This window comes from Xenopus tropicalis, chromosome 1 (genome assembly GCF_000004195.4).
Source record: "Xenopus tropicalis strain Nigerian chromosome 1, UCB_Xtro_10.0, whole genome shotgun sequence".
NCBI lineage: Eukaryota > Metazoa > Chordata > Amphibia > Anura > Pipidae > Xenopus > Xenopus tropicalis.
Window position 1 is genome coordinate 31491628 of NC_030677.2, and position 24813 is coordinate 31516440.

Consider the following 24813-nt stretch of genomic DNA (forward strand, 5'->3'; position numbering starts at 1 on the left):
GGAGCAGCAAAAACAACACTTGCTGCATATACAGATATATGTAAAACAGAAGGGTAAAAACCAATGGAGGTAACCAGACAGTAAGATAAGGTAAGGGAGAAAGGCTTGTGTAGTATTTTTGGGATTGCTCACCTTTAAAATTAACTTTTAGTATGACTTTTAGTTTGGAATTTCAGCAGCTATCTGGTTGCTAGGGTCTCGTTTACCTTGGCAACCAGGCAGTGGAGAGCGTGAAATATGAATAGGAAGGGGACTGAATAGAAGAGTAGGATTAAAAAGTAACAACAAGAATAATAGAATTGTAAGCTCACAAAGCTATAGTTTTTAGGCTGCTGGAGTCAGTTACCCCCATTTGAAAGCTGAGAGATGTAGAAGAGGGAGGCAAATAAATTAAAAAAATAACTATAAAAAATAAATAATGATGAAGACCAATTGCTAAGTTGCTAGGAATAGGGCACTCTATAACATACTAAAAGTTAACTTAAAGGTGAACCACCCCTTTAAAAAGGTGAATGGTAGAAAGTAATGGGTCAAAAGTGAAAAATAAGGATAACAGATAGGCAGTCACTACCCTAAAGATGTCCTTAAAAAAGATATTTTGAAAAAATAATTCTACAAATAAAACATTCTCTTCTGTATTGTGGCGCACACATACAATGAAGAGGCCCCATTATGATAATATGATAATTGTATACACAAGATATATGAATGCAGGGTCCACCTCTGTTCAGAAACAATTCCGATACGTTAATGAAAATTACTTTAATTATTTGATTAAAAACAGGAAATCAAACAGAAATGTGTGTGGCTTAACAGCTCTATTACAACACTAACTCCTACAGACATATGTTTCACAATACCAGCATACGGACAGCAATATGTTGGTGTCGCTGTCTGAACGCTGTGATTATGGCTGGCTCACACTAGCGACTCAGTAAACAGTGTAATGTATGCGCCAAAAACCAGTGAGAAGTTGTAGTTCTGTTTGGACTGACCTGCAGCTAAAAACTCTCTACAGTCATAAATGGCTCACTGGCAATGGTGGGACTAATAGCACATTATTCCTATTCCTGTTCTCTAACTACAACAATACCCTCTGCCAATGTGGTCCAGTCAACACACAGAAAGTTATTCAGGAAATTTTACTGGAAGAAGACTTAAAGGGGACCTGTCACAAGAAATAATTTGAAATCCTTTTCTATTGTGTTTGTTAAGCAAAATAAACTTCACTTACACTATATAAGTAATATAAACCTTGTTTCCTTCAGTCTGGGACTTACACAATCACAGGAAATAGGCAGGGGCCATGTTGTGGGCACTATTATTAAGGCAAGCTTTGTATCACCCCAAAATCTTGTGTATGTGCCAGAATGGGGGACCTAATGCCCAGGTCCTTGCACTGGCTACACAATTAGATGGTTAGGAGAGAGGGGGAAAGTGAGAGCTGAATTGAAAGTTGAAGTATTTGTCTGCCCCGCCTCTATGCCTAAGGCATAGGGGCAGGGCAGGCAATATATGATTGACAGCTGGAATTTTTAAATGTCTTTGTAATGGGTTTGGATGTGTTAATATAAAAATGACTTTGGGTTTCTTGTTTAATTTGAAAAGGACTTTTATTATACAGCTTTTTATGTCTGGGTGACAGGTCCACTTAAAGTGTCTGAGTGTCTGGTCGGTTTAACACCACCCTCCTGGTTCTTTTTGCCATTTTTGTATCCCGCTTACCTATTCTCCATGCACAGGGCGTCGATATCTATAATGCGTTTCTCATGGCCTCCTAGAACATGGTTGAGTTCTTGGTTTAGTCTTTCCGCCTTATCCTGAAAAAATGAGCGCTCCTGTTTGACATCCTGCAGCTCGTCCAACGACGCCTGAAGATCGTGCTCAAGAGCCTCAATCTGGGAAAATAAAACCATTACAAATTGGCAAACAGAGGCTTTGTTAAGTCTTTCACTATGAGAGCAGGCAACTGGCGATTTACCCATTTGATTTTTTTGTTTATTACATTAATGTAAGGTCTTTTTAAATGGATATGAATCCACGTTTATCTTCTGTACTTGGTAATGTGAGGTAATTTCTCCCAAAGGAAAAGTCTGGGTTTTGGTGCTATTTTGTAACGTTTTCACCCAATGTGCTGGATTGTCCCATAAAGCAAATTATGCTCACAAATTTTCAGCACTGTATTCATTTAAAGCTCAAATAAGGCTACAAATAGAAAATTTCAACTACAATCAAATTATTTACTTCTCAGTGTCCAAAAGAAGAAATTTTCACTGAAAAAAAATTCAGAAGTATACTACAGATTAACTTTCCTTGCAGGCAATGCCTCAGATATTTGTAATACAATTGATCCTCATTGGGCAGCCCTTTTTAACAGGCAGGCACTCCGGATTTTATCAAAAATGTTGAAAAATGCAGCAACAAAAGTAGTTTACATTAAAATCGTATAAATTTTATTGGATCCATATGTAAAAACAGTTCTAGCCTTTGTATCTATATTTGTACTCTAATTTAACATAACATAGTACTTATTGTATCCTTATGTGAATTTGTGACTTTTTACTCACTATCCCTAGCCACAAGACCTTCTGGTCTGATTGGTTAATTGAAAAATTCTTTCTATTGGTCAATTTGCCTTTAAATAATGTGTACTGTGCATAATGTTTTCAGCCTATGATTAAGTGCCTCATGGCACGAAATGCGTAAGGCTTCTTGTTTTTACATATGGATCCAATAAAATTTATACAATTTTAATGTAAACTACTTTTGTTGCTGCATTTTTCAACATTTTTGATAAAATCCGGAGTGCCTGCCTTTTCTATTTTTGATTTTCCCTTGATGGCTCCCTACGCTGAGAGGTCTGGGGCATGAGCACCTGGACCCACCATGACTGTGGGTAAGAGATATCTATACACCCAACCCTGTGTGATTTTTTTGATTTGTTTTTGATTCATAGCCCTTTTTAACACACAATACCTGCTCCCTGGCTTTTTCCAGCTGTAATACAAGATCTTCCCGCTCATGTGGGGCAAAGTAACGCTTTCCAACCTCATCATCCCCGAGCCTCTGCTTGGCAATGGTCATTCGTAGTAACTGGAGATACAGATATTTGTACATTGTATACATAGCTTATATACTCAGTACTGCAACTCCACTCAATATGAAACTGTTCTTTATAAGATAGAAACTTATTTACAGTAAAAAGGGATGGTATAAAGAACACATTTACCTGGGGCTCTTGGCTTCAGCCAATGTAACGTGGGCAAAAAGTATTATTGGCTACAGTATACTTTATATTTTACTCATTTTAATTAATCAAATATTTTGTCTCCAGCTTTTACAGACAACTATAACTTTAGGGCAACAGATTTTTACTTTACTGATATAACTTTTAGGTGGGATGGAATCGGTGGTAAAACACCATATTCACCATGCAGGTCCTGCACCTGTTTTTGCTATATAGGCAGGACTGCCAAGTCAGGGGATGAGAAAGAAAGGCAAGTGACATTGTTATGATGAGAAAGAGGAGATCATAACTGCTGAGAGATAGTAAGAGAGCATAATTGCTTTAGGTGTGGGGGTAGGTAGCATGATTAGATTGCTTGGGGGGGGGAAGTGAGAGAGAGAGAGAGACTGATTGTCAGAGAGAGAAAGATCTATTGATCACTAAGGGGTGAGTGCCTTTATGATTGCAAGGCGGGGGAACGGGAGCTTAAAGGAACAGTAACATCAAAAAATTAAAGTGTTTTAAAGTAATTAAAATATAATGTGCTGTTGCTCTGCAAAAAACTGGTGTTTTTGCTACAGAAAATCTACTACGTATATAAATAAGCTGCTGTGTATACATGGGGGCAGCCATTCAAGCTGGAAAAAAGGAAAAAAGGCACAGGTTACATAGCAGATAACTAGTAGATAAGCCCCATATAATGCTATCTGCTAAGTAATCTGTGCCTTTTCTCCTTTGAATGGCTGCCCCCGGGGCTACACAGCAGCTTACTCATGTAAACTATAGTAGTCTTTCTGAGGCAAACACACCAGTTGTATTAATGCAGACCAACAGTACATTATATTGTAATTACTTTTATACACTTTCATTTTTTGGTGTTACTGTTCCTTTAAGAATACTGGAGGCAAAGTAATAGAGGCTGTGATTACTGGACTGAGTAATAAAGAGAGAGAGAGTACAGGGCAAATATACATGTGCAGTGAGCAAAGTGCAAATTCAAGTGCAACTGCCATGTTTAAAAGTTCATGGAGGAGCCAAATAAGGGCTAAGATTGGCTATTAGGCAGCCTCTATGCACACTATCAGCTTACAGGGGCTTTATTTGGTAGGAAATCTTGTTTTATTCAATCAAAACTTGCCCCCAAGTCAGGAATTCAAAAATAACTCCCTGGTTTGGGGGCACTGAGAACAACACCCAAGGGGTTGGGGAGCAACATGTTGCCCTGAGCCACTGGTTGGGGATCACTGGATTAGGATATAGGAAAGTAAATTTAAGTTTTTAGTAGTATCTTGCAGTGCCCTGTGCCCCCTCTTCTCTAGCGCTAAATACCTGGCTTTATTCACAACTGCTTTCGATCTTCATAACTCTCAGCAAGCCATTTATGGTTCATAAAATCCCTTTAACTGCATGAAAAAAAAAAAGGCACAAAAAAAAAAAACACAACCAACTTACCTTGTTGTCTCCTTGAACTTCTCCCAGTCTCTGCTGCAGTTCTTTTATTTCTGACTCCAATTTTTTACATTTTTCCCTGGAGTCCCCAAGCAACTGAGCCAAATTAGCCTGTGACAGATTGAGCACACAGTCAGCGGGTATTGCCCTAAGGCACATATATGGCTGCAAGACACACATGCATGGAGCTCCGCACACACTTTCATTTACATACATATACAGCATATTCTGTGTTTCGCATGCCATAAATACAATAAAGGGGTGGTAACTGAATGAATACTGGTAATGAATACTGTATCTAAGTCCATTAATAACTTGATCCCTGAATGATTATCATCCCACAGCCCTCCATATCCATGGTTTTCAGCATCCTCAGCAGTTCTTGACTAACTCCATAGAGTACTGAAAGCCATAAAATGTTATGGGTAGCTAAATTTAAACAGATGATTCACGGGCAACTGTACTTCTTATAGGCTTTGGCTCCATATTCAATGCTATACTCAATATTGAAAAGAGAGTATATAAGCATGAGTTAGTTGCAATAAAGATGAGAAATCAAAGTGCAATATGGTTGAGAAAACACGGATGACAGCCTGATACTTTAGGCCTAATAAAGGCTTTTCAAACATACTGTTTTGTGGTTAGTGCCTTACATTTCTATTATTTATTTTTCAGACCACCAAGTACGGCAGAGCCGAGCGTTTTGCCTGGACCTCCAACCTAATATTATACTGCTGACAAGAATTCTCCTTTTTTAAAACAGGTCCTATTTTCCATCCCACAAAAAAAAAGCTCTGCAAGAATAAAACAGCAACTTTCTAAGCTCCAGCACCAAGGTGGAACATATGGACAAACATATGGGAAATAAGGGATGCTGATAGATGCTAATGCCTTTGGAAAATACTTTAAATTATTTTGGGCTCACAGGGCCTTTTTTTTAATTGTTTAATCACGTGACAACAACCTTTATAGCTTTGACTGGGGAGGGTTTAGAGATGGCAGGAGAATATTTACCCTGTATGGTAAATAAACTGCTCACAAAATGCAACACTGCCATTTCCATTAGATCAGGGGTGCCCTGACTTTGTCACCCTGTGATCTATTCTTGCCACCAGGCCTCCGTCCTGAGATCTACCACAGTTAAAATAGTGCGACATCTATCATTTGGCGCAATAAGCAAGAAAAAGTTTCAATCTATGTTTAACAAATACACATAGCAATATATAAATGCAGTGCCAAATTCACATGTAATGCCCACATAACATTATGCAAGTGCCAACTTCAAGTTTAATGCGAAAGGATTGTAGTAGTTTTTACTTCCCTTCTTCGTGGCCCACTTTGTAGTCTGCACACAGAAACATATATAAAGTGGGAACAAATATATACAGTGGCCCGGTGGGGACAATCTTCTATACTGCCATGAAACTACAAAGACGGATGGCTTGAGCAGTCGCACTTAAAAGCTCCAGTATGCTTGGGGGAAAACAGAAGTGGTGGGATGTCATCCCACTGCATTCCATCTCGAGGTCTACCAGAAACCTTAATGTGATCTACTGGTAGACCGCGATGTACCTTTTGGGCCCTCCTGCATTAGACAATACATACATATAACCTAGGAACAATTCAAGAATGCCTGTTGCTATTTAAATAAAAGACCATGGATACATCCCTAGGGGTTGGTGTATATGGGGCAGAACCTAGGCCTAAGATTCTGGAAACTGAATTTAACATCATAAGGTGCAGTCACATACCTGCTTTCTCTTCTCAGGTGGAATTGAAGGGTCTCCATCCTAATAATGATAGATATAAAATAAGGTTTATTGGGTATGTTAAGCTAGTGAAAGGTGAGATAAATAAATACACCACGTGGTTTGTCAAGGAAACACTAAAACACCATTCATGCTTTTGTACCATTTTACATTCCTATCATAATCCTTTAATCAATGTACTAGTAAAAGAAAGACTTAAAAGTTAGCGATCAAGGTTTACATTAACCAATGGCAAACTAAAAACCCTTTTCAAGATAGTCTTCCCTAATTTGTAGGGGATGCTGCAGATGGTACAAATAGATTAGGGTTATACCATGTTGTACCAGATGTGTCTGTAAAGTCTGCTCCATGTGTACTTCAATAACAGATAAAATTAAAACCACCCTTAATGTGTTTCATACAGTTTCAAAATGAAAGCAGTATTGTATTCTATTACAGCGGCATTGCATTAGAACACCTACAATCCCTGCTGATGATGCCTAGCAATAAGCCCAATACTTACAATCAGCTCCCTGTATTTCTTCTTCAGGGACTGGTGGCGCTCCCGCAGCTGGTTGGCCATCAGCTTGTACTGGTCTCTCTCCTGCTGACATGTATCCAGCTCTTTAGAAAGGATCAGCAGGGCTTCTTTCTTGCTCTCCAGTTTCCTCTTGCACACCAGAAACTGAAATGAGAAACACTTTCAGTACTTTTAGCAATAAGTTACACATTGCCTGCAGTTAGTTTTGTTGGAATAAACCCCTACTGCCAAGCACAAAGGCCAGAATGGGCTAGTGAGATCCTACAGACGACAACTGAGCATCAAAGAGGCGATTCATACAAACTTGGCTGGGGAGATATAAAGGAGATATACACTGCTGAGACGTAATACAGAACTGTATCGGACAAGTTGTGCTCCCAATTTGTAAATTACCAAGCTCATTTTTGTCATATTTAACTGCTGTTTGTTTCCTTTTTGTTCTTGCTGCTAATTGCCTCTTACTCCTCGCTCTCTCTCTGCTGTTATCGTGCCTTGCCATTCCCATCCTATTTGTGTCTCTTTCCCTCTGCCTCCCTGTTTTCTGTTGCCTCCAATGTCTGTCTCTTGCCCACTGCCCCTGCTCTGAGTTTATTTCAGCCTTAAATTATAACAGCCCGGTTCCATTAAAGAGGTGGCCAATTCTAAGCAACTTATCAATTGGTCTTCATTATTTATTTGTTATAGTTTTTTTAATTATTTGCCTCCATCTTCTAACTCTTTGCAAATTGTCTCAGAATATTGCTCTCTACATCATACTAAAAGTTAACTCAAACGGTGAACACTACAGCATTATTAACTTACTCTTTAAATTTTCTATCCAGGTTTGGGACCTGTGACCTGGAATGTGCACGACCTGAAGTTTTTCAGATCTTTTTTTGTAATTTGGACCCCAAACCTAAGGGCTCCGGCACACGGGGAAATTAGTCGCCCGCGACAAAACTCCATGTTCGCGGGCGACTAATCTCCCCGAGTTGCCATGACCCGCCATCCCACCGGCGAACATGTAAGTCGTCGGCGGGATGGCACACACGGCGGCGCGATGGCGACCGGCGAACATGTAAGTCGTCGGCGGGATGGCACACACGGCGGCGCGATTTCCCGAAATCGCGCCGCCGCGTGTGCCATCCCGTCGGCGACTTACATGTTCGCCGGTGGGATGGCGGGTCATGGCAACTCGGGGAGATTAGTCGCCCGTGACAAGGGAGATTTGTCGCAGGCGACTAATCTCCCCGTGTGCCAGAGCCCTAAAGTATACTAAAAAATTAGGTTTAATTATAAGGATTAATTATATCTTAGTTGGGATCAAGTACAAGTGTTGTCTTATTATTACAGAGAAAAAGGAACATTTTTTCTAAATTTTGAATGAAAATGGAGTCTAAGGGCTACAGAAAGGCAATTTCCCATAGATAACATTTTAACCAAATAATTCAAAATTATTTTTCTCTGATTTAATTAATCTCCAAAACAATCCCATTGGGTTTATTTCATGGATTATTTTTTTTTAGTTGACTTAAAGAAGGGAGATCCAAATTATGGAGAGAGACCCTTATCCAAAAAACCCCAGGTCTTGAGCCTTCTGGATAACAGGTCCCATCCCTGTATAGGAAAGTGGTGGATTTGGATGAGCCTTGTTATTGCACACAGTCTACAAACTCAGGATCGAAGAATAGTTGGGGGAATTAAGTTGTTGCTGGGAACTTAAATCAGTTGCAGAAACACATTTGGCTTCTACCAGTGATGGTGGGATAGTTTGCAAATTTAATCTACCTCAGTTACCTTTAATACATTTACAGCTGTTATAATTGTAATCACCCGAATAACTGCTTTCTCCTTACATCTTTGTGGTTATATCTAAAAGTGCAAATATAATCTGTACCATAGCAGCCCAGTTCCCATGAATATAAGCACTGTTCATCTGGCTCCTTGGCTCTGGGTGTCCAACTGCCTTATAGCTGCAGCCTCTATCCACCCCCTCAATGCATTGAACTTATTCTTCACAATTCAAACTTTGGCAGTGCCTCCAGCAACTAGACCCGACCAAGGCAGCAGCACCTAAACTATTTATACTTGCATGTACAAAAGTGCAGGGATCATTTATTCTTTACACTGCTAAAATACAGTAAATACATAGTGGGTTCACAGGTAACAAGCAGATGGGACATCCCATTACAGAATGAGCACAACCACAATGTGCTTCAGTTATAAATTAGCATTTTCCAATGTAAAATTCAAATAACCATGAATAACATTGCAGTTGTTATAGCACTATTCTGCAACGCTGTTTGTAGGGTCCCTGTATAGTTACGTATGATATATGCAGAAATTCACTGTAGGACCCAATAAACCACACAATAAGAGTCAAACTTGCTATGTGCCAGCCCAGTTGCAATAAATACATCTGTGACCAACTGACATCCAATGGAGGAGACCTATACCACAGCTACTGGCATTACAAAACAACACAAATACTGTACATAAGCAGAATATGGATCCCAACCTGCAGAAGGACAGGGGCCCTGAATACATGATGACACACAGAGCCCAAGGATCAACTGTGCAATGGAACAAGACATGTTTGCTTTCCATGCTAGATTTCTTTGTAAAGGAAAGGAAAAATAAGCCATTATTACTGACCTGTACATAACAGGCTAATTCCCAGCTCACAGTTGTTAGTTATTCCATACCAGGTGCACCAAGAACCCAGCATCGAGGGGCGGTAACCCTCTTACAGTATTCAGAGACAGCTAGCACCCTTACTGCAATACATAGTAAGACCACCCTTGGGGTGGAACAGTAACACCAAAAAAATGAAAGACCTTTAAAGTAATAAAAATATAATGCACTGTAGCCCTGCACTGGTAAAACTGGTGTGTTTGCTACAGTAACACTACTATAATTTATATAATAAGCTGCTGTGTAGCCATTGGGGCAGCCATTCAAGCTGGAAAAAAGGATAAAAGGCACAGGTTACATAGCAGATAACAGATAAGTTCTGTAGAATACAATAGTGTTTTATCTGTTATCTGCTATGTGCCTGTGCCTTTTCTCCTTTGAATGGCTGCCCCCATGGCTACATAGCAGCTTATTTATATAAATTATAGTAGTCTTTCTGAAGTAAACACACAACTTTTACCAGTGCAGGGCAGCAGCACATTATATTTTAGTTACTTTTATACACTTTCATTTTTTGGTGTTACTGTTCCTTTAAGGTGTATTTGTTAGGACTACAAGTACCTATACTATTAACACCTATGATACTTATCTGGAAACTCCAGGTCCTTTCCTAGTAGGTGGTATAAACATTGTTTCTAGCAAACAAACACCATACCCCATAATAACAAGGTCTCTGCTCGAGGCTGTAGCCTATAGTGAGTCAATTCTATATTAGGAATGATTATTCTATGTATATGCTTAAATGGGGGCTCCTAATATATATTATATTCATTGTCCCTGTATGGGAGGTCTTTATAATTCCACTGCACATTTGCCCTGACATTTCAATGCACAGAGGCCCAAACAGCCCCCACAAGCCCAGTAAATAATGACTGTCTATGGCATTTTACAGCAGCCCCTCTGGCATTTGCCAGAACCCACAGATTGCCAGTGCGGCTTGCCACTACACTTAGGGGCCAATTCATTAAAACACGAGTTTGAATCTCGAATGGGAAAAATTCAGATTGGATTCGATAATTTCTGAAGATCACAAATATCACGAAAATGCTAAAGAAAAAATCGTATTAGTCACGATCGTATTGGCGATCCGAAAGTCACTAAATTTTCATACTGAACGATTGTAAACAGCGGCAGAACCTTTCCGAATTATTCACGCAAGCGTACGAAAAAGTTGCGCAAAAAAATCGGCAAAAATACAAATCGGCAAAAATACACTCTGAGCGTTCGAATGAATGCTCCAAGCGTTCATGTCTTAATAAATCTCCCCCTTAGTATAAGAGTGCTTAATGCATCCTTTTCAGCATGAGGATTACTATACTATGACATTAATTCCATACTCATGCAACAGCTTGCACCACAGGTAATGTGATTACAACAAAATCAGATTAAGGTGACCCTCAAACTGCTCAGAAGCCATACACAGCAGTGCATCTTAATTAGTTGGAAATAAAAAACACATTTCCTAGGGGATGCAGCAAATGAATAGTGCATAGTATTACTGCATCTCACCAAATGATATTGATCATTGCACTGGAAACTAAAAAGCAAAAGAATTAGTGATTCCTAATCACAGCTGTCCATTTTCTATTCTCTAGTGGTTCTGACTATTGAAACAATGTAGATCAATGCAGCTGATTAAAATTCCCCTGAAGAAGCTTGCACGACTGATTTCTGCAATACTGTTTCAAGGGACCAAACCAGCAGTGCAAATTTTTTTTTAAAAGGACAGGGACAGTGTAGGGGTACTTGGGTGACCAGAAAGAGAATGGCACAGATCAACTGCAGGGGCAATACGCATCACATGTACCCATCCTACCATCTAGGCATTTGCCATGGTTGGCCATAGAGAGCATTAACATTTGGTTGGTATGCTGTACTTGGCCACGCAATTACACAAAATCACACTCATCCCGGGGCACCATGGCATTAAAGTTACAATATTTACTGTACTTCAAACTGGCTCTTTTACACAACTCACTAACACAAAGCTGCAATGTCACATTAAGGTGTTGTACAACTATATATATAAATTCTTGAAGAAAGGTACCGCTCACACAGGTCTTAAAGATCTATTTTGAAGCTTTATTGTAGAGGCGAGAGAACTGACGTTTCGGCTGTAACACCAGCCTTTGTCAAAGTTGAGGCTGGTGTTACAGCCGAAACGTCAGTTCTCTCGCCTCTACAATAAAGCTTCAAAATAGATCTTTAAGACCTGTGTGAGCGGTACCTTTCTTCAAGAATTCGTATACATCTTCCGTTGGGACTGCACCCAGGCATATTAATCTCCTTTATACGTGAGTGCCGGCTTCTGCTGCATGTTTATATATATATATATATATATATATATATATATATATATTCACATTTCTGCAATAACCAGCACACCAGTTCTCATATTTCAGTGTTTTTCAGTGCACAAGTCCATTAAATAAAAAGCACTGAAAATGAGAAGTGGAGTTCTGGGCATTGCAGATATGTTTATATTATAAATTGACCAAGCACCCACAATTGCATTAAGACCAGATGGAGTGCTGACACTTTTTTTTAAACACACACATACATATTTCCAGCTGGCAGCTACAGTTTGTATGCGGGTACAGATACAGAGTTACGATTATATCCAGAAATCTGCATCCATAGAAGCAGCAGCTGTACCACTGTAATGCTAATTGCCGAACAGGTGTATCGCTCACCAACACCCAACAACACCCTTATCCGCAGCCGCAGGCAGGCAATATACAGACTATACAATTCATTAAAACCCTCACCTCCCAATCCCGGCCATCATCCGCATCTGCCCCAACTCCGCTCCTCATGTTGCAACCGAGGCTACAGCAGCTCCCAGTGCCCCAGCTAGAGCTGTCAGGGAACCCTGCGCATGCGCCCTCTTCCCACGGCCGCGTCACAGAGCCCAGCTGGAACGCTCAGTGACCAATCACAGGCGCCGGAGCCACAGCGCTACAACAATTCACCGGTAAGGCAGGATTTCCCTCAGACATCTCTCAGGTCACATGACCAGTGTGTTTATTCCTTGCTTGGAGGATTCTGGGACTGACCACTGAGGATGACATATTGCAGGGGTACGGTGCCTACTGGCATTGAAAGCAACCAATAGGCGTCGTTATTCCATCTAGGCTATTAGGACTCTGTGTGGGAGGAAGGTCGTGAGAGAGTAGTGATTGAGGGGACGCAGGGAAACAGCTAATTGCTTGGACAATGGGGCAATAAAAAGAGGGTTTATATAATGACAGAGAGGCTGGAGGGAAAGAAGAGTGGCGGCAGTAAAGCATGGCATGATGTAGGCAGAAGTCAATGTTCTACTATGATATGTAACCTTGGCTTTTTTATTGTTTAAATATTTTCAGTTTTTTGCTATGCAAATCTCGGGCTTGGAATTTCAACTGCTGTATTGATGCAAGGGTTAAATGACCCTCCCCAGTAACAAAGCAGCAGAATGGAGCAGTTTAACCCGAGATGTACCAGTATAATCACTAAATAAAATGGATAAAGGGCATATTAACCCGAGATGTACCAGTATAACCACTAAATAAAACGGATAAAGGGCATATTAACCCCAGACGTACCAGTATAACCACTAAATAAAACGGATAAAGGGCATATTAACCCGAGATGTACCAATATAACCACTAAATAAAATGGATAAAGGGCATATTAACCCGAGATGTACCAGTATAACCACTAAATAAAACGGATAAAGGGCATATTAACCCGAGATGTACCAGTATAACCACTAAATAAAACGGATAAAGGGCATATTAACCCGAGATGTACCAGTATAACCACTAAATAAAATGGATAAAGTGCATATTAACCCCAGACGTACCAGTATAACCACTAAATAAAACGGATAAAGGGCATATTAACCCCAGACGTACCAGTATAACCACTAAATAAAATGGATAAAGTGCATATTAACCCCAGACGTACCAGTATAAGCACTAAATAACATGAATAAACAGCAATATTAACCCTAGATGTGCCAGTATAATTAGAATAGAAAAAGAATAAGGAACTTGCTAACACCAGATATGCCAGTATAACCACAAACTAAAATAAAGGGCATATTAACCCGAGACGTGATAGTATAATTACTACAGAAAATGAATAATAAGCATATCAACTACAGACATGCCAATAAGATCACTGTAGAACTGACCAATGAGTACTCAATTAAATCAACACAAGCCAGTACAGCCACTGTAGTAATGGCCAATGAACGCTTTATTATCCCCAAACATGCCAGTAAGATCGATGCGGAAAGGATAGATTACCACTCAAAAGTTTTTCTATATTAATGCTCCCTTATTTGTCTCTCCCCCTTTCTCTGCCTGGCCTAAACTTAAAGAAAATCCAAGATGGCTGTGAATTCCACTGTGGAATGCATGGCCATCTTGGATTTTTTTCTTGAGATGCAGGGGGCAGAGAGCTGGCCAGGAAGAACCAAAGAGCCAGGCAACGCAGGACCCTTAAACTGCAATCTGGGACAGTGGCATGTGTGCTAAGGGCAATGACAGGTGGGACATTTTGTTGCCTGGGATTAATCTCGGCTACAGCAGGTGACAAAATTTTTCTTGTTTAAAGTGCGAATGTTGATAAATAACCCCCTTAGTTTACACACAGTCAACAGGGGACTACCTGCTATAGTAATTGGAATTTTTACAGGGGTGGGGGAATACGGGGGGGGGGTGTGGATGAAGGGGGTAGCTGATTGGGGGTTGATCCTTGCCTTCCCTTGTAGACGTGGCTCTGCAGACTGGGGGTATATAAAATTTGCCAAGCACATGTTCAAAACACTAAAATGGACACCATACTGTTTTGCTCCTGTACATGCACCTTACAAACTGGGCGATGAATTTCACGCAATAACGTGCAAGTGCAAAGCGCAACTGACTCCCACCTAGCCAAGAAATGACATTCACACATGAATTCAGTAAGGAGAACTTGCACAGCAGGTTGTATGTTTGCAGTGCAGGATATTTAGTAGCACCAATGGCCTTAAGGTCCCCTTTTTATTGTTCAATACAGAATTCTATGGGCGTGTGATCTTGTATTGATAATGTGGCCAGATATGTCTGTGTAATACTAGCATGGCATCTGTGCCAGTTCTTTATTGCAGGCCCCATCTGTGCATGGCACCTGTGATCATCTGGTAAACAGCTTCTTCTACTATATTACCTTATCATTTCATTTTAGAGAAATAGAGAATTGGAATAGGTCAGGAGCAGCTTTTTGCTATTAGCTTTAAATACTCAGAATCACAGCCATAATCTACCAAATAAATGCCCAAAGTAATGGCTTCCTAAACCAGTGCTGAAGTCAAGCAAGCTGGTGTTGTTTCTGTTGGAACCAGTACAGTGTTTGGTTATTGTCTAGTGGTGTAAAATATAACATAATAAATTGGGGTTAATAGTATTTGTAATTGTATTTTTGTAATGGAAAAGTATCATTCCATGCTACAAAGCTACCCTATCCCAAATGTTTGGGAGGAGAGGATAGAAATGTATTCACAAGGGTCAAACTAACCTTGAGTTGAACAATAACACAGGTAGCACCTAAGCAGAACTCATTGGTAGTGTCAGATTCTTTCAAAGGAGCAGTTGACTGCATATTGCCCTTATGTTCATTAGTAGGGCACTAGTAGGGTGGGCTACTGCATTAGTAGGGCATTATTCTGCACATATAAAATAAAGGAAAAGTCACTGCATGGAGAGGGGAGGCATCACTCGGGCCGTTTTGGGGGAGATTTATGGAGAATACCTATTAGCTTTCCTAGATAAAAACACAATGAAGGTGACATTTGGGGTGAAACTGTATTTGTTGTCCTAGATATTCTTGGAACTATGGCTGAATGCCTGTTATGCCAATGTGTTGCTATATCTGTAACCTAGTTATAAGCTAATGATTGCACCTTTAAGGGGGGCCTGAACTAAAAACACTGGGACAACAAATTTCCTGACCTTACAGCAAATAGAACCGACTCAAACACTGGAAACTGGTTGACAATGTAGAACTATTGCTAAAGATACTGACACCAGATTAAACCTTTTTTACATCTATCATAGTGTTGTTTTTGCATTATCTTCCTCTATAAGGGGGCTGCCATATTTGTGCAGCAGGAGGCCGTTAGCATTAGAAGCTGTAACTGACAGTATGAGATGGGACAGTCAGGTTGGCAAAACAGTCAGGTTGAGGAACTTCAGGCAGCAATTACTTACAAAAGCAGCCCTATCAGTGAAAATAAATGCTATAGCTAACTTTTATGGGCTTATTTATCAATTTTCGAGTTTATAAAATTGAGTTTGTTTTTCTAAATCAAATAAACTCATATATTGAATGCTCAATTATTCATTAATAAGGAAAACTTGTTCAAATTAAAAATGACTTTGCATAATTCGAATTTGAGTTTTTTTTACCTAAAAAAAAACCTCAAATCGTGAAAAAAATCTTGAACATTGATAAATCCCCCCCTTAATGTACAACCCGGATTCCAAAAAAGTTGGGACACTAAACAAATTGTGAATAAAAACTGAGTGCAATGATGTGGAGGTGCCAACTTCTAATATTTTATTCAGAATAGAACATAAATCACAGAACAAAAGTTTAAACTGAGAAAATGTACCATTTTAAGGGAAAAATATGTTGATTCAGAATTTCATGGTGTCAACAAATCCCAATAAAGTTGGGACAAGGCCATTTTCACCACTGTGTGGCATCTCCCATTCTTCTTACAACACTCAACAGACGTCTGGGGACCGAGGAGACCAGTTTCTCAAGTTTAGGAATAGGAATGCTCTCCCATTCTTGTCTAATACAGGCCTCTAACTGTTCTATCATCTTGGGCCTTCTTTGTCGCACCTTCCTCTTTATGATGCGCCAAATGTTCTCTATAGGTGAAATATCTGGACTGCAGACTGGCCATTTCAGTACCCGGATCCTTCTCCTACGTAGCCATGATGTTGTGATTGATGCAGAATGTGGTCTGGCATTATCTTGTTGAAAAATGCAGGGTCTTCCCTGAAAGAGATGATGTCTGGATGGGAGCATATGTTCTAGAACCTGAATATATTTTTCTGCATTGATGCTGCCTTTCCAGACATGCAAGCTGCCCATGCCACACGCACTCATGCAACCCCATACCATCAGAGATGCAGGCTTCTGAACTGAGCGTTGATAACAACTTGGGTTGTCCTTGTCCTCTTTGGTCCAGATGACATGGCGTCCCAGATTTCCAAAAAGAACTTTAAATCGTGACTCGTCTGACCACAGAACAGTCTTCCATTTTGCCACACGCCATTTCAAATGATCCCTGGCCCAGTAAAAATGCCTGAGCTTGTGGATCTTGCTTAGAAATGGCTTCTTCTTTGCACTGTAGAGTTTCAGCTGGCAACGGCGGATGGCACGGTGGATTGTGTTCACTGACAATGGTTTCTGGAAGTATTCCTGAGCCCATTCTGTGATTTCCTTTACAATAGCATTCCTGTTTGTGGTGCAGTGTCGTTTAAGGGCCCAGAGATCACGGGCATCCAGTATGGTTTTACGGCCTTGACCCTTACGCACAGAGATTGTTCCAGATTCTCTGAATCTTCGGATGATGTTATGCACAGATGATGATGATAGATGCAAAATCTTTGCAATTATTCACTGGGTAACACCTTTCTGATATTGCTCCACTATCTTTCTGAGCAACATTGTGGGAATTGGTGATCCTCTACCCATCTTGGCTTCTGAGAGACACTGCCACTCTGAGAAGCTCTTTTTATACCCAATCTTGTTGCCAATTGACCTAATTAGTGTTATTTGGTCTTCCAGCTCTTCGTTATGCTCAAATTTACTTTTTCCAGCCTCTTATTGCTACTTGACCCAACTTTTTTGGGATTTGTTGACACCATGAAATTCTGAATCAACATATTTTTCCCTTAAAATGGTACATTTTCTCAGTTTAAACTTTTGTTCCGTGATTTATGTTCTATTCTAAATAGAATATTAGAAGTTGGCACCTCCACATCATTGCGATCAGTTTTTATTCACAATTTGTTTAGTGTCCCAACTTTTTTGGAATCCGGTTTGTACATAGTAATTTTTTAGTGCCAGTGTTACTTAATATGCAAAGAAATGGCCCATGTGATCATCTGGTAAACAGCTTCTTCTACTATATTACCTTATCATTTCATTTTAGAGAAATAGAGAATTGGAATAGGTCAGGAACAGCTTTGTGCCATTAGAATTAAATACTCAGAATCACAGCCATAATCTACCTAATAAATGCCCAAAGTAATGGCTTCCTAAACCAGTGCTGAAGTCAAGCAAGCTGGTGTTGTTTCTGTTGGAACCAGTGCAGTGTTTGGCTTATTGTCTAGTGGTGTAAATATCATGTAATAAATTGTGGTTATTGGGATTTGTAATTGTATCCTTGTAATGGAAAAGTATCATTCCATGCTACAAAGCCACCCTACATACCCCCCAACTGTCCCGCTTTTCGCGGGACAGTCCCGGTTTTTATAGTGAATCCCGCTGTCCCAGATAGTTCAATGAATGTCCCGCATTTCCGTAATAGATTACGGAAATGCGGGACATTCATTGAACTATCCAGCACAGCGGGATGGCTGGAGCCGGGCGCTCCGGCTTCGTCTGCTGCTTTACTTCTTATGCTGCTCCTTGTTCAGCGCGACAGGTCCACATATAAGGTTGCGCCCCCTGCGTACGTGTGACGTCATTATGCACGGGGCGCAAACCTTATAAAAGGGCCTGTCACCGCCGCATAAGAAGCAAAGCAGCAGAAGAAGTCAGAGCGCCTATGGGGGGCACCTGTCTATGGGGGCATTGTGTATGGGGGGTACGGTCTGTGGGGGCACTTTCTATGGGGGCATTGTGTATGGGGGTACTTTCTATGGGGCACTGTGTATGTGGGCTACTGTCTGTGGGGTCAATTGAGGGCACTGTCTATGGGGGAACTTTCTATGGGGGCACTTTCTATGGGGGGTACTGTCTATGGGAGCACTGTGTATGGGGGATACTGTCTATGGGGGCACTATGTATGGGGGGTTACTGTCTATTGGGCCATTGGGGGCACTGTGTATGGGGGGGCAAAACTGGTACATAGTTATAACTTACTTACAACTGACTGCCTTCTCTCTATATTTGTATTTTATATGTAGGAGTTGCTATATTGTTTTCCTTAGGTAGTACAGTATGAGGGTATAGCACATTTGCTTCTGATCCCGCCATTTCAACTATGTAAAAGGAGTATTTTTTTTTTTTTTTTTAAATGGGGTGTGGTAATTGCAGCGTGGCCACAAAAGTGGGCATGGTCAAAAAATTGCAGCACTGCGTGTGTCAAATCTTTTTGTCCCTCTTTTTATTTTTCAAATGTTGGGAGGTATGACTCTATCCCAAATGTTAGGGAGGAGAGAATAGAAATTTATTCACAAACAGCCCTTGAGTTGAACAATAACTCAGGTAGCACCCAGGCAGCACTCATAAAATGTAACAGTCAGTGCCCCAGAGGCCGCCCCCATTTTCCCCCTCGCCCCCCCCCGAACAACACATCCTTTCTGGATTTAGTTTTCTGCGCCTCCCATCCCCAGTGCTCCATATGGGAGCAAATTTTACGTGCGGTTGAGCAGCATGCTTGCTCTAAATTTATGCTGCCCTAGCCCTGGGCCTTTGTGGCCTCACCACAAATCCGGGCCTGGTAATAGTAGTTAACTGTCCTCAACCTGCATTCAGCCTGCATCCTCCAAATCCCACAGTTCCCTGTACACATGATGTTGATAAGGAAAGGAACCTTGCAGTGCAATGCATTGTGGGTTGTGTAGTTCCTGCATGCGGTCTGTAATTGTGGGAAGTTGTTACAATTTGTACCATAAATGTTTTAATCCCTCTTCCCTGCCAGGATTTCAAATGATGCAGAAAGAGTAGAACTGTTTTGCAGCTGGATTTCAGCATATAAAATGGCATTAATTCATACTTTAAGAAGGTATATTAGGGGTTTTCTGTGTTGTGTGGGGCTCTTTAGTTTGGAAGCTGGAATTCCCCTATAAATAATAATAGTAAGAGATAGGCTTAGTACATTGTCCACTCATTACTGATATTTTCGTTTAGTAGGGAATGGTTAGTGCTTGGGTTTGCCCAATTAGGCACAAGTGTATGTAAGCATGGCATCGTCTTATTAACCCTAGAGACAAGACTAATGGGCTTAGATATGGGATGTAGGGGTGGGATAGGCAGGGACCTACTGATATAGTCACATTTCTTAAGCCTTTTTTAAATCCAGTATCATTGAATGGGGCTTATTTGCAGATACCTATTAGCAGCGGTTTTAGCTGGGTGTGCCCCTATTGATGTCAAATTGTACTCCTATCGTTTGCTTCTGCAGATAATATACACAATAATAATCTTCACACAGACAATAAATAACGAGGCATTAGGCAAACGCTGTGGCGAATTAAAAAGGCACAGGAAAGGTACAGCAGCTCTTTTCTGAATCAGAGATTATTGTTTTTTATGCCTTATATTAATGCATTCATTTCTCATTAGCTGATATTTGGGATCCTGTTGCACTGATCATTGCCATGTAGCACAGACACTTTTGTGTGAAATGGATCTTCCTGGCATTTTTAAACAATTGCTATTTCCAGTCGGGGGTGAAAGGCAGATGTTAGTATGGTGATGCAACAGGCAGAACAGGTGGAACTGTTGTGATTGCTGTAGGCTATAAAGCCCGGTGTGCCTTGGGCCCTTGCTGCTTGGGCATCAGTTTCAGCTGTATCTTGCTACTGTGGCCCCAGCACATATGGTAGGGAAAAGCCACCAAAGCACAAGTTTACAGGGGTGTTTATTACTTACAGTGTCCCTTTTGATAATGATTGCAAAGAAAAGAAGGTAGTAAAGTTTATATATTCCACATTTGGTGGATGGACTGCTTCCATTTGACAATAACCGGTCACATATTTCCACTGCCTGCTGTTTCCTAGCCCTGGGTACAAAACACAAGCACAGAGATCTGTGTTCCACACAATCATAGGGAGCTGCCCAAATATACACACACAAACACACACTCACCTCATTGACAAGCCCTTGCCAGTCACACTCGCTTTGCTCACTATGCATGGCTGACAGCCCTTGCCGGCCAGGGAACTGTACAGTAATCCAGTCAGCCATGAAGTGCAGCTTCCTGAGCCCGATCAGCCTCTCACTGTTTGTTCTACGTCAGCTCTAACTAACCCTGCAAGGGAGGGGACAGCAGGAACATATGGGAGAAACCTGTTACTCTACCTGCTGGCTATCAGGCTGCATCCTGCGTGACTGCATGCCAAATGTACAGCCCAACTTTCATCTCTCCCGTATTATTTACTCTTATACTCTTCTTTGCCCGCATTTACTCTCTTATACACTTCTTTGCCCGCTGTTATACAATATTTCATTTCAAAGCAGTCAAAATGTGTTTTTTTTAATGAAACATTGTTTTAAATGTTAATAATGATGACATGATAACTATGTATAAATATATAAAGGGATCATATAATAACCTTTCTAATGTTTTATTTACCAGTAGGTCCTTCCAACAGACACGAGGGCACCCACTTCGTTTAGAAGAAGGGAGGTTCCATTTAAATATTCGGAAAGGATTTTTTACTGTGAGAGCTGTGAAGTTGTGGAATTCCCTCCCCGAATCAGTCGTACTGGCTGATACATTATATAGCTTTAAGAAGGGGCTGGATGGATTCTTAGCAAGTGAGGGAATACAGGGTTATGGGAGATAGCTCTTAGTACAAGTGAGGGAATACAGGGGTAGGGGAGATAGCTCTCAGTACAAGTGAGGGAATACAGGGGTATGGGAGATAGCTCTCAGTACAAGTGAGGGAATACAGGGGTATGGGAGATAGCTCTCAGTACAAGTGAGGGAATACAGGGGTAGGGGAGATAGCTCTCAGTACAAGTGAGGGAATACAGGGGTAGGGGAGATAGCTCTCAGTACAAGTGAGGGAATACAGGGGTAGGGGAGATAGCTCTCAGTACAAGTGAGGGAATACAGGGGTAGGGGAGATAGCTCTCAGTACAAGTGAGGGAATACAGGGGTAGGGGAGATAGCTCTCAGTACAAGTGAGGGAATACAGGGGTAGGGGAGATAGCTCTCAGTACAAGTGAGGGAATACAGGGGTAGGGGAGATAGCTCTCAGTACAAGTGAGGGAATACAGGGGTATGGGAGATAGCTCTCAGTACAAGTGAGGGAATACAGGGGTATGGGAGATAGCTCTCAGTACAAGTGAGGGAATACAGGGGTATGGGAGATAGCTCTCAGTACAAGTGAGGGAATACAGGGGTAGGGGAGATAGCTCTCAGTACAAGTGAGGGAATACAGGGTTATGGGAGATAGCTCTCAGTACAAGTGAGGGAATACAGGGGTAGGGGAGATAGCTCTCAGTACAAGTGAGGGAATACAGGGGTATGGGAGATAGCTCTCAGTACAAGTGAGGGAATACAGGGTTATGGGAGATAGCTCTCAGTACAAGTGAGGGAATACAGGGGTAGGGGAGATAGCTCTCAGTACAAGTGAGGGAATACAGGGGTAGGGGAGATAGCTCTCAGTACAAGTGAGGGAATACAGGGGTAGGGGAGATAGCTCTCAGTACAAGTGAGGGAATACAGGGGTAGGGGAGATAGCTCTCAGTACAAGTGAGGGAATACAGGGGTAGGGGAGATAGCTCTCAGTACAAGTGAGGGAATACAGGGTTATGGGAGATAGCTCTTAGTACTAGTTGATCCAGGGACTGGTCCGATTGCCATCTTGGAGTCAGGAAGGAATTTTTTCCCCTCTGCGGCAAATTAGAGAGGCTTCAGAGGGGTTTTTTGCCTTCCTCTGGATCAACTAGTAGTTAGGCAGGTTATAAATAGGCATTATGGTTGAACTTGATGGACGTATGTCTTTTTTCAACCCAACTTACTATGTTACTATGTTACTAATGAAAAAAAATTAAATGAAAAATAAAAAAAATCTTACAAAAAAATATAAAGTATGAAGTACCCAGACTTCTAGCCTTTTGGAGTAAGTAGGTAGCAGTTTAGCACACTGCTCAATGAGGTTGCCCAGTAGTGTAACAAAAGTGGATGCAGACCTTGCAGTTGTGGGGGGGTGGGGCCCAGACTGCGGGGTCTGCTTTTTCTGTTGTTGCATATAAGTCATCATCATCATCTATTTATATAGCGCCAGCAAATTACACAGCGCATCACAATAAATTCAAACAAACAGAGATCTTAAGAACAAGGGTATACAGAGTAACAATAGGATCAGAGGGCCCTGCTTGCAAGAGCTTACAATCTATAGAAATTCCCACTCCCTGCTGGCTTACAGGTGGGGTTGCACCGAATCTAGTTTTTCGGGTTCGGCCTAACCCTAATTAGCGTATGCTAATTAGGATTTGGAAGGGTTAAATGTCACCTCTTGCGAAGAAACATTTCCCACTTCTGTGTTAACACGACAAAAAGTTATGTGATTTTTTGGATTCGGATTTGGTTCGTCCGAAATCCGAATCTTGCCGAAAAAGGCCTAATCCTGGCCAAATACCAAACTGAATCCTGGATTTGGTGCATTCCTACTTTCAGGTAGAAGAGAGAGCATGCAGTGGGGCAAGAGGTGAAGATATTTTTGCAGGGGGGACCAACACAGAGTAGTTGCACCACTGAGTTCGTCCCTTTCTTCTAGGGATGCACCAAATCCACTTTTTTCAAATTTGGCTGAACCCTGAATCCTTCGTAAAAGATTCGGCTGAATACCAAACTGAATCTAGATCCTACTTAGCAGAAAAATGTTTAACTTCCATGTTGAAAATGCAGAAAAAGGCAAATTCTTGGGTGAATCCTGGGTTGGGTGCATCGCTACTTTCTTCCAGGCTAATGCTTTTGCACCTCAAGCTTTAAATAATGCTCCAGATTCTGTCAGATTTAGATCAGGCTTTTACTGGGCCACTGGGGCAAATTGCAGTATAAACAAATGCTATGCTCCCTTTTTATAAATAATGCCTTGGGGGTATGCTTCAATATAGACAGCATATATAACAGTAATTCATATAAATCTTGAAAAGTGTCAGCACTTAAACTGGGTTCTCACAGCCCAAGCCCCAGTCAGGGTGCATTTGTGTAGTTATGGGACCCATTATCCTAAAAACCAGAAAGCTCTGAATTACGGGAAGGCCATCTCTTAGCAGCAACACAGGCTGATATTGTTACCTGAATTTAGCATATACTTATTCGTAAAGCTGACTGCCTAAATGTCATTGGATGTTTTACAGAATATCTTTCTGTTGTGCTTAAATCCAATGTATCTATTTGCCCTCTAGCATGAAGGTTACCATTCCCAATAAATACCTTAGGGAAATCTGAGTACTAAAGATAGATTCTCCCAGCAGCTCCCATCTGAATAGAACATGGACATACTCACAGATAAAGGAGCTGATAAACAGTGCTGCGACTGAGCCACGTTATTTTGCTTCATTTTATGGCACGAGGAAGCAAAGGAGAAAGAATTGCCAGCCATCGGTTACAAAATATCCCTTACCACCTTACAATACCCCACATTACCATGCAGCCCCAGGGGCAATTTGCTGGTGTGGAACGTAGTTTATCTTCAGGGCATGTTTAGACTGGAGCCTGAAATTCATTTAAAAGCTGCATCTTAAGAGAAGTATGAGATAGTGCCAGTATCTTGTTTATTAACTTTTTATTTATTTATGTGTTTATAATTATTTATTTATTATGTTTATTATTATTACTTTTTTTATAATTCTTATCTTCTTATTTATTAACACAGGGCAAATTTACCCGTGGGCAGTAACCCATAGCAACCAATCAGTGATTGGCTTTTTTTCAGCCATTTGCAGCTGTAACAGTGAATGCCTAAACCTAAACTCATATTCCAATACACCCATTGTGCACCCTGTAATAAGGTTGTAGTGCGAGGTTCTTCTTATTTATTTATAACAGTGAATGCAGTAATTAGCAAAATAGCCCAGTGTTGGTAAACGACCCCCACTTGTGCAGGCTTCTCCTCCTTTTGTACTAGTAGCTGGGTTAATTTAACCTTTGGCCAGTGCTGTTACTGGTGGTATTATTTCTATTCATATTCCAGTCTTTCATTCAAACCACTGTCTGGTTGTTA

At 40.9% G+C, this 24813-nt stretch overlaps 1 protein-coding gene across 3 annotated transcripts in view; it reads right to left on the reverse strand.

The window, feature by feature from the left end:
* The window catches only part of ccdc149 (coiled-coil domain containing 149), a 43450-nt gene extending 22535 nt beyond the window's left edge, over window positions 1-20915 (reverse strand). Inside the window, exons 1-6 of one of the 3 annotated variants that reach the window (XM_031895353.1) lie at window positions 20720-20915; window positions 6947-7108; window positions 6427-6465; window positions 4679-4786; window positions 2977-3093; window positions 1726-1898 (exon numbers count right to left, since the gene is read on the reverse strand). In XM_031895353.1, coding sequence (XP_031751213.1) covers window positions 1726-1898; window positions 2977-3093; window positions 4679-4786; window positions 6427-6465; window positions 6947-7108; window positions 20720-20818 — 698 coding nt within the window. In that variant the 5' untranslated portion in view covers window positions 20819-20915. Of the gene's footprint in view, window positions 1-1725; window positions 1899-2976; window positions 3094-4678; window positions 4787-6426; window positions 6466-6946; window positions 7109-12405; window positions 12628-20719 lie in introns of those variants that run through there. The other 2 variants (XM_002941027.5, XM_031895354.1) reach the window with 2 other exon arrangements.
* Window positions 20916-24813: the final 3898 nt, after the last annotated feature.